General features: G+C 35.6%; 1 protein-coding gene across 12 annotated transcripts in view; it reads right to left on the bottom strand.

Annotated features, from left to right (window-relative positions):
- The window catches only part of exd (PBX homeobox extradenticle), a 378,101-nt gene that overhangs the window by 12,026 nt on the left and 351,144 nt on the right, over positions 1-14,931 (bottom strand). For 7 of the 12 annotated variants that reach the window (XM_087351471.1, XM_087351448.1, XM_087351449.1 and 4 more), the window contains one exon: positions 1,534-1,593. The exons of 4 other annotated variants lie outside the window; for them this stretch is intronic. In XM_087351471.1, coding sequence (XP_087207597.1) covers positions 1,534-1,593 — 60 coding nt within the window. Of the gene's footprint in view, positions 1-1,533; positions 1,594-7,661; positions 11,097-14,931 lie in introns of all 12 variants that reach the window. One more of the 12 variants, XR_015535862.1, reaches the window with a different exon arrangement.

Raw genomic sequence — 14,931 nt, forward strand, 5'->3', positions numbered from 1 at the left:
CACAATAAATTAAATATTAACCATTTGGTTGTGATTTGTAAGTTCTGGTAGAATGAATTTTGGACATAAAAAATCTGTTTCAACCCCTTCCATGTCTGTAAGTTCAACAGTAAGACAATTATTTTGTTTCATAATTTCACGGAAACATAAAATTCAGTTAGTGGGATGACTAAATACCATGTTCTACACTCAGGAAAACGGAGGTTACATGTGCACACAATATCACTTGCCTACCAGGCTGCCTATGTATAGTAGTTATAATATTATATAACATTGAAAACACAATTACATTTGTGCATTTCGTGTATTTTAATAATCAGAGACTGTCACCAAAAATCGGCGTACGCCTGATATTGCTAAGTTAAGGGTGGAACGTCTGAAAAGAATAGATGTTCCCAGATCCTTCCATGAGCCGTAGTACGTAAAAATATTTTTCGGATTTTTCTGTGAAAAAACATGTTTTGGTATTTCTGATGTTTTATACACAATTAATAAAAAACAGGAAGGTTCTGTCTGTATCTTCATCCATTCACATCTTCCAGCTATAAAATATTATCGATAAACATCGAAAGTATACATTAAAATCTTAAAATTTAGTAAATTTATTTTTATTTGTACCGAGCCATTAGAACTACCACTTTATAAAATGCATTGCAACGGAAGAAAATTCAAATAAAACTGTAAAATATGAGACACGTATACTGTGCACATATTTTGGAAATGGGTCATTTCTCAGACATTTGATAAAAATGTTTTTGAGTCAAATGCTCAATCTATCTATTGAGACTGGAACTGTATCAAAGCCAAGAATTAGAATCTTTCACCACTTATTAAATAATTCCAGTGATATTTAATTAATTCAAATTTCTGTCACCACCAACCAGAATTTTGTATGAATACATCATCCCACGAGTGGTACATTCCAAAATTTATATATCAACCTTGATTTAATCACTATAACAATATTAAGCAAAAAATATAAATTATTACTCTCCTTGTTAGGTAATGTTCTCCTGGTGTTCGTTTATTACGTCAAAATATTGTTATTTAAACATGTATCAAAGGAAATAGTGAGATGGAGATCTACAATTATTTATACAAGAAAAATGTCAACAGAAAAAAATAACATGCTTTTAAATAAATATACAATAAAACTACTATTAAGTATGGGTGTCTATATTCTTGTTCAGAGTAGGGATTACGTATTAAAGGAATGGTGGAAATAAATTATATTTTTAAAAAAGACACAAGGTGAAACGAGTATCCACTAAAATATTTAAATTGTATATCCAGTAAAAAAAGGATAATTTCTAATAAATTGGCATAAAACAGTTTTTAATAAATATAACATAAACCAACAAATTTAATATTAGGATTAAGTGGAAAAGAACTCAGCTCAGAAGTTGTGTTGTGACGATATTGTGTTTAAAACAAGGAACCAGCAAGGAGTACATCTTCAGCGCACAAACAGAAGAATATTTCACATCGTCATATATGAAACGCACTAATTCGTATAGGGTGCGTTCAGCCTACCTTGTAAAGCAATGATTGCGATCCAGTTACAGGTTCATCCTTTATTAGAAGCCGGGAGGCCTGGTCAAAAAATAATTTGAAAATTAATTTTGTATAACAAATCTCAAAATTATATTTGTTGTTCACTTTATAACACAAAAATTTACTTCTATATAAGAGGCGGGAGTAAATAAATATATTCAGAGCAGTGTATGTGTAGTTCTTAAACTTCAGAAAATTTAAACACGTCATTTTTGTCCCTTAACCACAACTATCAACCAGTAGCACACAATTTTTAATAATGGCTATTACCTTCAATATACTCAAAGCACAAATTCTGATGGTAACAAACTATGGTGTACATTGCTCTAAGAATTAAACAACACCAGTGTGAAAATGAACTTACTCCCAACTCCATTAATGATTATGCCCAGCTATTAATATTTTTGTTAAGGGTACAACAATTTAAATTCAGAACTACAAAATCACACTAAATATCTAAAAGCAAATATTTGGACACACTGATATTCTAGTATCTGATGTCATAAAATAAACATTTAAAATTGCGTACCATTTTACAAAAAAATAACTTTAAACTATAATACAGGCAAAGATATTATAATATTATTTCTGTATTTTAATTTCAGATGCACGTTTGTCCCTTACTTGGAAAAGGTTTGTTTAACCGTCATGAATTGGAAAGGGATTGGATTAAGGAAATGGCAGTATCCTATTAAGCGATATCCAATCCTACTGCCCCGTACCAACAACTTTCATGCTGCCATCAATCAGTTTCCATACGTACTATTTGTGCTGCCATCTATCAGTTGCAATATGAACTAATTTATATCATACCAATCGAGTGTGATAAATATTTGGAAGTTTTGTGTAAATGTAATATCACATACCACTTTCTTTATTCTTTCTCACGAAGTATACCAATAGGCTCTCTTCAGTTCCATACAAAACAACGACTGTGTTTCTGAGTGGTCTTGGTGGCAGTTGAGATTAGTTTTCTTGGAAGTGGAAACTGAATTTGTTAATGTTATTTATAAGATAGTGTAATTGCGTCATACCGTGAATATTATAACAATTATTTATTTTAATCCGTCTGATCACAATATTTAAAATTTCTTATAATTAAGATAATAAGATATCATTGATGTTCCATATCGATTGATCGATTTACATTTCGGAACATTTACACAACATGTTTCGGTTTTTATAAAACCATCATCAGGTGTAAAATATATCTAAGAACTTAAAACTCAATTATGATTTCTGTAGTATTTTGGTGATGTTTCATTACGTTTGTTTTTCCATTTTTGGGCGAAGGTGTTGTTTTTCTTAAATGTTATTTGATGTACATATCAGCCAAAGATGTAGGAGTGAGTATCCCGATATGTCCAGAAGTACTAGTGTCTTCGAATAGGTGTGGGTCAATACTGAAATCATAATTGAGTTTTAAGTTCTTAGATATAGTTTACACCTGATGATGGTTTTATAAAAACCGAAACATGTTGTGTAAATGTTCCGAAATGTAAATCGATCAATCGATATGGAACATCAATGATATCTTATTATCTTAATTATAAGAAATTTTAAATATTGTGATCAGACGGATTAAAATAAATAATTGTTAATGTTATTTAGACACGTATCACGCTACACAGGAATAATGTAAAACTTCCATGTTTCAGAATTTATTAACCACAGCCAAAAATCTTCCCATGTTATTTTTGGTACATCTCAGGAAACTTAAAATAAATATGCACGTCAATTTATGTGCCTGATACGTAAGCAAACAGCTGTAACTCCAAATTACATAGACGCCTTTCTAAAAAATATTACAACAAAGTGCTTGGAATCAGATTTTTATAGCGGAACGTATGAATTTCTGTAAATGAAAATGTATGTTTTATAAAGTATCATCCATCATTTGGACTATTGTAGACTAACATCAATGTAAGATACAACTGTTTACCTGCAAGCGACATGAATTATACTTTATATATGTATACATGAATACACGAAACGCAACATGTTTCACGCTTAAGGAAATATTACAACGGGCCGAGCAGAATTTAAAATATTTGTGGCATGCCTGACTAATATGGCCGAACAGTACAATTTTACAACGTCTGTTTTTAAGTTTAAAATTATATTCAGACGATGCCGCTATATACACAAGCAGGAAAACATATGAAGACAAGAGACGCGTTCTCTTGGTTACAAGGAGGGAAACCGCTGGAATATGTTGAGACGCGGAAGATTACTTTCCCGAACGGTAATACATTATTTTAGAGGAAACATAATTCTAAAAAATGAGGAATATAAGATCTAGAGTACTTTTATTCACAATGTCATACAATGTGTTACTTAGCTACACCGTCTAATTTATTAAAGAACTGGAATAACGTCAAACTGTGTAAGGGTAAGTAAGATTCAACAAATGAAATAGCCACCATCTTTCCATCACAATTATACAGAGGCGCGTTAAACATAAAAAGATTTATTACATTAAGTGAGAAAATAAATGCTGCTAAAATACATCTTAACATAACTGATGCATATGAACACAGTGAACTTGGACCAAAAGAATCTGGAAGAACTGTGATATATATATCCTAATCAAAGACTGGTTCCGAGAAAGTAGACTGAGAACAGATCTGTCATAAGACTACGAAAAGTATTGTCATTTATGATGACTATCAAGAACATCTGAGTTAAAAAAATCCATTATAAAACTGAAATGTAATACTTCAAATACAAAATTAAATATTTTTGCCTTAAGTCAATAAGTATGAGGGATTAGTTTGTTTTGGTACGGGCATGAAACAAGATCTCAGTAAGTAGGCATTATAATTGCACGCACAACAAAATTTTTAGTTTGTTATAAACGACGCTTTCGGTATCTCGGACCGTACAGCGTCAAATGAGAGGATGATAGTGAATAATGAATTTGAAAGGATGTGGAAGGAGGCGGTCGTGGCCTAATTTAAGGTACTATCCAGACATTTACCTGGAAGGGCAGGACAACTACGAAAGACCTCAATCAGGGTAGTCGATCTCCGGGACGACATCAACCTAGGAAGCTCTGAATACGAAGCAGGAGCACACTCGACCAAAGAGTTTCGTATCCAGAATAATGCACAGATGCAATTGTGTGGAAACCGGCAGGCACGTGATTGATACGAGGAAGTATGATTACTAAACTTCGCATATTTATTTTTTGGTAACTGAAGTTTAGAAGTGACATCTGTGGTTTGTAATTAGTAGTAAAACCTTGTAACCGTCCACTGGTCGTAACCCCGTGGAGATGTAGTCGTCTCAGGGTGGGTGTTCGGATGCCTCTCCTCCCAAGGGCGATGTGGGTATCTCAGGGTGAATGATTACTGGGTCCTAGCTCGTCGGTGGGTGGACTCTTATCTCGGGTGTTAACGGCCTGGCTCGCATCAGCCAAATGATAACTCGGATTGAAGTTTTGAGGAAGTCACCACTATTTATTGACACTCATTCAATACTGAGCTTACAGAAGTAAAACCCTTACGTACTCACTGTCTCACTAGATGGTGCGCAAATGAGAGACCTGTCTTTAAACAACTTAGGAAACAACCAGTGGATATGGTACGTCTGTGTCCTGATACTATATACGGAACCAAACTTTCTGAGCTGGTGTTACAGTTTAAAATATAAATATTTCAATGGAACAAGTCCTCTTACATAACTAAACAAAATGAAGTACCAGAATATACAAATAACCAAACAAGTGAACAAAAAATAATACTACGTGCGTATTACATGTTTCCATAACGAAGATGGGCAAACGTTCTGCCAACAAGCAAGCACAAACAAGACGGATCATTTGAGCTACAGAACTCCAAACTCTGGTAACAAACAAAGCCATTTCGTTCGGAACACGGAAACGTAGCCCTCAGTATAACGCGAATGTAAAGAGAAATATTACTGTGTAAGATTTGAGATTTTCACAGCGGTGAGTATGAAGATTTCTGTCTTCTGTACGCAGCGCAACAACCCAGAAGACAGAAATCTTCAGAAATATCACTGTTATAACTGACAATTATTTTGTTTAAATATGACACGTAAATTCATCACATTTCTTTACATGGCGTTAAATTTTCTCAGGGAAAATTCTAGTCGGCAAACTGGATGCAGATGGCTTAGGGTAGGGTCAGGTTTTATACGTCAAATGATAGGATGTTTAAATAATACCGAACTGGAAAGGATACGGAAGGTAGCGCCAATGACCAAATTTAAGGTACTATCCTGGAATTTGAATAATGTGACTGAGAAAAAACAACCTGGTCTCCGGATCGAAATTTGAACCCGGGGCCTCCCGAACACGAAACAGGGGCGACGTTCGATAACAGAAAATGTTAAAAAGTGAACTAATTTGGTGGTTTTGTCGTAGGATTTCCTTCACGAAGTTACAAGAACAGATTAGTATACAATACTATTTAAGCTGTTGACAATTATTTTAGACTGAGGAAACGGGGCAACTCCAAGAATATTATTATTTTAACATGTGTCTAGAAATGAGAAGAAATTCACACAGAAGTTTGGTGGGCAAACGTCCATGCCGCCGTTTGGGGAACAAATAAGATACAAGTGAAGGGTTAAAACGGATTTTAGAGAAACCGAATGTTAGCTGGATTTAGTTGGCGATTGAAATATCCTCGTAAAATGGGCCACATTTCACTAGTGCTACAAATATTTCGTAAGGACTAAACAATCAAACCCAGACATCAATAGAATTGGAATCCACTAGACGGCGTGCAAAAAAAGAATAATTTTTGGTCCATGTATATTGTGGTAGTTTAAGTGATCTTAATCAATCATATTACGGTGAGATTTCAATTTCTCATGGCGGTGCGTATGAAGATGGCTGTCATCTAGGATGTTGCGCCGTGTAGTCTAGCAGAAGTTTACCGACGTTTCAGAAGTGCTTACTGCGTCTATCATCACTCATCTCTCTGAATATGGCGCCATTAAGCACCTCTGAAACGTCGGTAAACTTCTACCAGACTACACGATGCAATATCCCCGAAGACAATAATCTTCAATCATATTTATCCTCATCCACATAAATTCAAACTAAGTTTTAAGCACTGAAATTTGGCAATTTAGTTACTTGGGCAGCTTATGAGCAGTTTGAATACCAGAAAACACGGCGACATTAGTAAATTAAAGAAGGGTGAAGGATTCACGCCATTCACATCTTTATAAAATAGTAGTACCCTAATCAGAATGGATTGGAATGTAGGGCACATAATAAATAAATAAACAAATTCTGAGCATCCAAATATGAAATATTCACGAAACTACGCATAAAATATATTTATAGGAAGATATCAAATTAAATTTGAAATAAATACATAAATTAGTGCGAAAACTGTAACCTCATACGAATGACCATATTCACAAAATTGCGCTTACTACACGCTAATCCAGTATCATCAACCATTCTTTCTCTAAAAGTGAAATTTGTGTACAAATATTATGAATCTGGAATAGTCCGAATTAATTTTTAAGTTTGACACAAAAATCGGATTTATTGTCAACTGGACTGTCTTCGAACTAAACTGACAACACAAAACAGATGAAAAGGAAGCATAATCCAACAAAGATACATGCTACCTTCGATTTATCGAAAAGAATTGATGCGAATTAAATAGGCGACAAACTTTACACAAGGGCCTTTTAGAAATAGCAAATTTCATACAAAAACAAAGCACTTGATTGTCATGAACAAAACAGATTTTGGATCATGTTGAAATCAATCTTATCCAGTCAAAGTTCTCAGACGACAACATGGAAGAAGCATATGAACCCAACACAGTAAAACGCCTCAAGAAAATAATGACAAAGCGAACTTTATAGACCAAACTATCAACTGCATTCTTTGTTCAGGGCTAGAGACCAAGTTTCCCAACTATGCAAATCAAATAATAACACTGTACGTATATACATACGTTCAATTTTAATATTTACTGTTAATTATTTAGAAATTCAGCAGACGCTGCTCGTTGATAAAGCGCCTGGCTCAAATCGCGAAAGGTTTTTGTAGCTTTCTTCTGGCTTCAACAAAATGTTACAAAGTACCTTCTCAAAAGTGATCACGATCTTACCGTCAATTTACGAGACCCGAGGTTCTGACAGGGGTGAAGATGCCGATGACGACCTTCTACGTTTAACACAGTGTGGACCTGTTGGTGGGTATATCCCGTCTGACCAAGGAACTTCGGAAACTACCTTTTTGACCGGTTACGTCAGCTATACATAAACTGTACAGCACTGCACATGCAGCCTCTCCTCTTGCCTTCTCTACTCCCCTCCAGAGCCATCGTACGACGTAAACATTGACGAGCTCCCTCAGTTAAAATCGGCAGTCGCTGGTCAGACGGGTAGTACCAAAGTTTCGGAGCAACGTACTGCCTCAATCATCACGGAAGGTAGTATGTGCCTTTGAAATGCTCGTAACCCTAAGTTCATAATTCGTCACAACCCAGAAAACCACAATCGATTTACAGTCGCTTCTTTTTGATCATATTCTGACAGCGTTGAAGACTCATGCTAATTCAATGCGATGCAGCTTATGAGACAATGTTCAAGAAAAGGTGACTATACGTGCAGACGTACAAATTTTCTGCAAACAATACAAATATTAATTCTTATTGAAGGCATCAAAACATATGTTGAAAATTTAATGTATAACATAAGGATAACACGTTGAATGAATAAAAACGAAAAAATTGAATGTAGATGGATGATTAGGCGAAGTTTCCCTCGACCTACATTCATACAGAATGCTACACATTTCACAAATCAAAGGATATAAATAAACAATACTGTATATGCTTGGCGTAAACTGTCTTTTAAGACGAAATATTGAAGACCTTTTCCGACTGGTAGCATGTGATTCACTATATTAAAATCAGTTCATTGTGCTCACTTTATATACGTTGAGAGCTTAAACCAACAGACAAGTCACGTGAAATTTCTATGGTTGAAAGCTCAGAACAGCATATACCATTACTTCGAAAGGAACAAATAACTAAACAATGGTTATGTCAAATAGTTAAATTCTTGTTGAAACAAATTCTTTAATATAAGTAATAGATAATATATTCTAAATCAAGCCATGCCAATTATGGTAACACATTTTACGCTCCAAAATAACCTCTCTGTCGGTTACTGATCTAAAACTGAATAAGATTTCTGGCATTTTGCGTAATATTTTATTCATCGGATAAGTTTTTAATAATTGTGGACGGTGTACACATTTGCGACCAGCAGTGGATTCCATTACAATGAGTACAGTGCGAAAGTAAGCAGTTACAGTCACACAAATAAGAGAAGAAAGAACATAAATGTGCCCAGTAAGACGTATGATCCCATGAACTAACATATTTCAACGTTCATTTAGTTATTACATTACACGTTTTGTAAAACTGTTAAGTACTCCAAAATCTGTTCACCCCATCTGTCATCAGACACCTTACTTCTCAGTGGGCACAAACATTTACTGCTCGCGAAAATTAAGTACCTGTGACGTATGCTGCCTGTTAAGTCACGTGCTGCATTACTAGTAGACCAAAAAACGTCGTGCTTGTTCTTATTTAATGTAAACTTTATGGGTAATAATTTACAACACTAGAACTATTATAAACAGCAACAATAACAACAAAACAAATAAATGAATAACGATACCACGAACAGCGGAAAGCAAAAACTCGTGTGAGAACCATCTTTGTGCTTAAAGACCAATGTTCTCGACTCAGAGATAGGGGGATTACGCATGCGCACATCACTCCAGGCTGTCTACGTCACGAGCATTTACTTCGCGTACAATAAATATGCACGCATTTTACGTAATTTCACATTTCAACTACTGATATCTTAAAACATTTCTTATAACATGAGATGATATTATAAAAAAATAAGACAAAATTTTTCACTTCTTGTCTGTAGATTACTAAGTTTATGCGTATACTGATGTATTGCTGCGTGTGATTAATTTGTTTGTATATTTGTTGTTTGACGACAATGTTCAATTTAAGTAAAGACGAGAGAGATCTTAGAAGAAACGGAAATTGTGAAGAAATCACAACTAAGTTACTTAGAAACTTCTGTTAACAGTGAAAACGTAATTTCAGGTTTCTACTGGTATTTGCATACCCTACATTGTATTTCACACTTCTTATAAATTATGCTTGAGAATAAGAAAACAAAATTACACATAGTTCTCGACAACACTCAAAAATAATTTCGGTCTGTCGTTGTTTTCTTGAGCACGATGACAACCACCATCAAAGAAATAAAAACAGCCAGGAAAAGAATTACTAGACAGTACAAAGTTAACAACTCCTTCTAGCTCCATTATCATATAAAGACGGAATTATATATTCCGTTCATTTCCCTTTATATACAACCATTTTCCTCCGACTGTAGTTGCCTTCGAAAACTGTAATCTCATAAACTTCGACGGGCACCCATTTACATATTCAGGTCACGTAATACACTTCTGCCAAATGAATATGAGAAACAAATAAAGAGTTCTAAGTTTATACTTTTATTTTTCACTTCCTCACTCGTCTGTCATCTTATCTGATTGTCACTAATTACGTATATCGTATAGCTGAGTAGCACTGAACAGTTTTATAGACATGTTTATTTATATAATCATTTGTATAAAATAGTCATTCAAACTTTGTGTGCATATAATTAATTTAAAAAAGCTCCACATATAACAATAAAAGATATCATCCTTTTTAAATCTTTCTTTATCCTCTTTCCAGCTGGGAATAGAGATTGTAAATTAGCTCGGGTCACCATTTTTTTCCATGTTACTATAAATGACACACTTGTACACCTCACTTTCGTTCACGTACATTCACACATATGCAAAGTGAATGTACCTCACCACATCAACGCGCGAGTATACATTTAAAAAAACGTATAACATGAGGCTAGTTTAAAACGCACTGTAAGTATAATAAATTTAGAAGTTTTCACTTTTGTATTAATATGTTCACGTATACTGACATTATTATTATTAATATTAATATTAATAATAAAGGTCTGGGTAATCTTTATCCTTTTTCTTAGTTCAAAATAATGACACAGTTCTAATCTCAGTCACACTTTATCACAAACACTAGCTGTAACCAGCACACAGCAGTTCAAAACACCTGATCAGAATGCACCGTTGCAATTAAAAACAAAACAAAAATAACATACAAGTTATAAACAAAAATAAAAAAAATAAAAAAGAGTTCACGAGATCTAGCAGGCTACCAATGACAAGAGCCAAGTCCTTCCGTGTTAACAATTGTCCTTATCTTGATGTCTCCCTATGCTTCACGGGGGGAACATTCTCATATTGATTAATATTTTGGTGATTGATTGGTGATGGTGATGGTTGGTTGGTGTTGGTAGTGATGATGCATGCTGGATTGAGATCAATCCAATCCCCAACTCTCTCTCACTCTCTCTCTCTCTCGCTTGCTTGCTCGACCAGTACTCGCGCGCGGCCTCGGGTTCTCGAGTGTTCATTGATGAACCTATACATGAAACGAATGCAGTGTCTCAGTGATGGTCTTTTGTTTACTGTCAAAATAGTTATATAAAGTTAATTATAAATTATTAGGATGCAAAGAAATAAAGTACTTATCATAAGGTTGCCATCATCCGAATTCATTATGAAATTAACGTTTAAATTCTTGTACACAAAGGCGCACGTTCACATGACATAGAAACAGACCAGAAAACAGTAGTTGCCAACTGAACAATACTGTATTACCTTTAGGTTTGGATAGTTTGAGGTAATATTGTATAGTTCGGTTGGCGGCCTCTGGCAGGTTTTCAGAGCTGCCAACCACCACTAACTGCTGTGTCTCTAATTTTACCAAATAACGCATTTCAGCACGCCGTTTTCTTTAGAATAAAACTCTGGATATGATTTTATAACGAGTAAGATATTTTAAGGAATCCGTTTAGTATTAAAATCCGGTTTTCAGAAATTTACAACAATAGAAGGAAACAGAAACTTGTCGAAATCGAAAAGCGTTTACGAAGCAGCAGAAGATTTAAGACTAGTTACACATTGCAGAGAACTGAAATATTCTTTTAGCAAACTATTATTATTCAGAAATATAATGTATTTCTTACGGACATCAACGGTAAAATATAAACAATAAATCCATAAACATGTAACGACTCTGCATAGAAGACAGCTAATGAAATGTCAAGTAACCAAATTTATTAACCGATTGTTACAAAAATCTATAAATCGGTTAAAATATCTACCTTAAAAGTCTTCTGCATTTTTGTCTTACTTCCTGAGTTAATTTTTTAAGGTTTCAAAATAAAAAGTTCGTCCTAGAATTCAGGGCAAATGGCAACCCTATGGTCTTCATCACATATCTTCAATTTCTCGTGAGATAAAAAAGGCATCACCACCAAACACCCATCACCACCCTAACATTCAACTTAATAACATTATTTTAGTCCTTTACCCAAAAGGTTTAGACAAACAGTAGGATATACGATAATCCATGCAAAGAAGTGTTATTATTCTGATTAATTCTGATGTTTAAGACTACTTGTTAATGACACTGTTTCCTTGGTGACCATGAGACAATGACACAGAACTATGACATGCTCCAATGACACCAGGAAAACGAAATGGAGGTATCAAAAGTAGCGAACAAGAAACTTCCACAACGTACATACAGCATTTGCAACACTTACATTCACTTCCTACACAATAAAAGAAACAGTTCCACGGTGTAAAAAAGTGTTAACAGCAGACCGCGTTGTGGTTCTATTTATTTATGGGTTATTTAGAAACACTGTCAGTACCTCGTAATAGAATAGAAATATAGGAAAACTGATGAATAGCGAAGTCTGAAGGATTTCGAGGTAAGTGGTCATGGCCTGAAGGGACTAAGAACCACTAAAAACCTCAGTCAAGATAGTCGGTCTCCGGGCTGAGATTTGAATCGGACACCTCCCGAATACAAACACCAGGTCGTGATGTCCAGTGCAGTAACAGCGATAATATATTATTCACGTCAATCAAACAACAATTTCACTCCAAATTGTTCTTCACCAGTAAAAGTATGAAACATTCTCCTTGTTAACGTGGTTCACTTCAGGGTTTCTTAAGAATTATGCCTAGATGATTTTAAGTGACACCAGTAAACATGTTCATAAGAAATACATCCTATGGATTTCATACATGAAGTCAGTGGTTTATCAATTACTGCCGTAATAAAATAAGGGGTGTAACTTATAGGTCTAGCACAAATGCAAGGGTGTGCTCCACATACGAATCTAATTACAGTCAATACGGACATGGGACAGGGACGTGCCATAGCTCAGGTGGTCAGCCGCCAGCTTCTCACAGCGAATGCCCAAGTTTGGGCTCAGGACAGTCCATGTGGGACTTGTAGTGGACAAAGTGGTATTGGGATGGGCATTTCTTCGAGTCCTGTCAGTAACAGTCAACCGCTTCTCCATATTCACTCATGTATCATCTTGAGCTGATCGATCACTGTAATCTCGTGATTGAATCCAGATCGAGGCCTACGTCTTGCGTCTTTCTGTGCTGTGTTTACCTGTGCAGATGCAGGTCATACGATTGGACCATTTTAAATAGAGCAGTCCTATCTAATGTCTAATATATTAATTTACTTGGTAATTAACTTTGGATGTGAATAGGCCAGTGGGCACTAACTGTAACAACATATAAGACTACACGGCGCAATAACCCAGAAGACATCAATCTTCAGGATATTCCTGGCTGAGTTTTGTTGCGATTTTATTAAAATAAATACAGTTCTTTCAGCATTATGAATCAGTTTTATTGTAATTTTGGTATTTACCCATTCTCCTAGCATTGCAATCTACAAAACGCATATACGAATATATATCCCGTCACAATTAAATATGAGCTTTACTTCTCGAAACCACAGCAAGACGAGTTGAACATAAAAAGCGACTTTTTGTTTTTACTTTGGACGTTCCGAGAGATTCCATCTGCCGGTCGGACCCTGTTTCACACATGCAACAGCAGTTTTCGTTTTAATTAAACTCTGGTAACAGCAGGGGTTGCCCCCCTCCTCACATGAAACCCCCAGCTTGTGGTCACTGGGACCCGCCCGACACTGCCCGGGAATTTGTGAGCGTGGGTTGAGTGAGATTGGTTTTCTACCCCGACAACCAGTGAGTTGGCATGGTGGTAGATGCCACACAAAGTTCCTCCTCTTGGTTTGCGTTCACATCCTCCCCTGATGCGGTTTGCTCAAACCTACCCGTCAGCCCACCCAGTACCGAGTCTCGCACAAGACTGTCTATTGTTTCTGTTACATCAGCTTTTAACTATTTTCATCCATATATCTTTTGATCAGCAATGCTGACCAGTATTTAACATGTTACGTTTGTTATAAAGAAGAGAAGCATGTGGTTGTGTAGTATTTACAAATTTTATAAAAAAAATTAATCTGAAGCCGCTGTGAGGGTTCTGTTAAAAAGACGTCAAATTAGTCCTTGGTTCCAAACCAATGGGTGTTCATCCAAAGGCTTCGTGAATAACAAAGATTATAGAAAGCTATTATCTGATCAGCTAACAAACTAACGAACGAACCAACCAACTGTCTGGTAGGAGAATCCAAAGATTCAAAACTGCTAATAAAAACCTGACGACACGATTCAGTTAGTTTAATCTACTTACCATCTTTACATCCACCATCAAACAATGTATCTTTATTTCGTCCTATCATCTTCTTCCGTCTTCTACATGACTGTTTCCCCAAAAGCCTTACAGATGAAAATCCTACATGCAGTTACTGTTACCGATTCGGAGGTACAAGCCAACACATCGTGATTTCCACGATTTCACTATCTAAATATAACACCAAGTGACCTGTCTAAATCACCAAGTTCTCGTTCCGTAATTCCTCTAACTTGCAAACTTACTCTATCTATTTACCAGAGCACGTTTAGGCCTAAATTGGGTAACTGCGTAAAGAATTACGATCTTTTTAAACGCAAATTGGCGATACAGAATAATACAGAGCTGACAGGGCAGCACAGTAACTGTCAAAGAGTTCATGGGAGCGAATAAACTTGCAAAGGCAAAGAACAATTCATTTTATATCACTCCGTTTTAATCGAACAAGACGACTCTGTCTGAAGACGACATGCAGCCCACGTAAAACTGTGGTACAGCAGTCAATCTGTTAACTTCCCATTGCCTCGGACACCGTAACAACCAACCTCCTTCGAGAGACATTTACATGTCAAGAAACATTTATACTCAACACGGTCAAAGTCAAGGAAAATAATATTTCATTCAAAAGCTAATTGTTTCCGATGCTTCACAAACTCGACAGC

This window comes from Zootermopsis nevadensis, unplaced genomic scaffold (assembly GCF_977971745.1).
Source record: "Zootermopsis nevadensis isolate Lab colony 2312 unplaced genomic scaffold, Znev_1.0 Znev_ptg000002l, whole genome shotgun sequence".
Lineage (NCBI taxonomy): Eukaryota > Metazoa > Arthropoda > Insecta > Blattodea > Termopsidae > Zootermopsis > Zootermopsis nevadensis.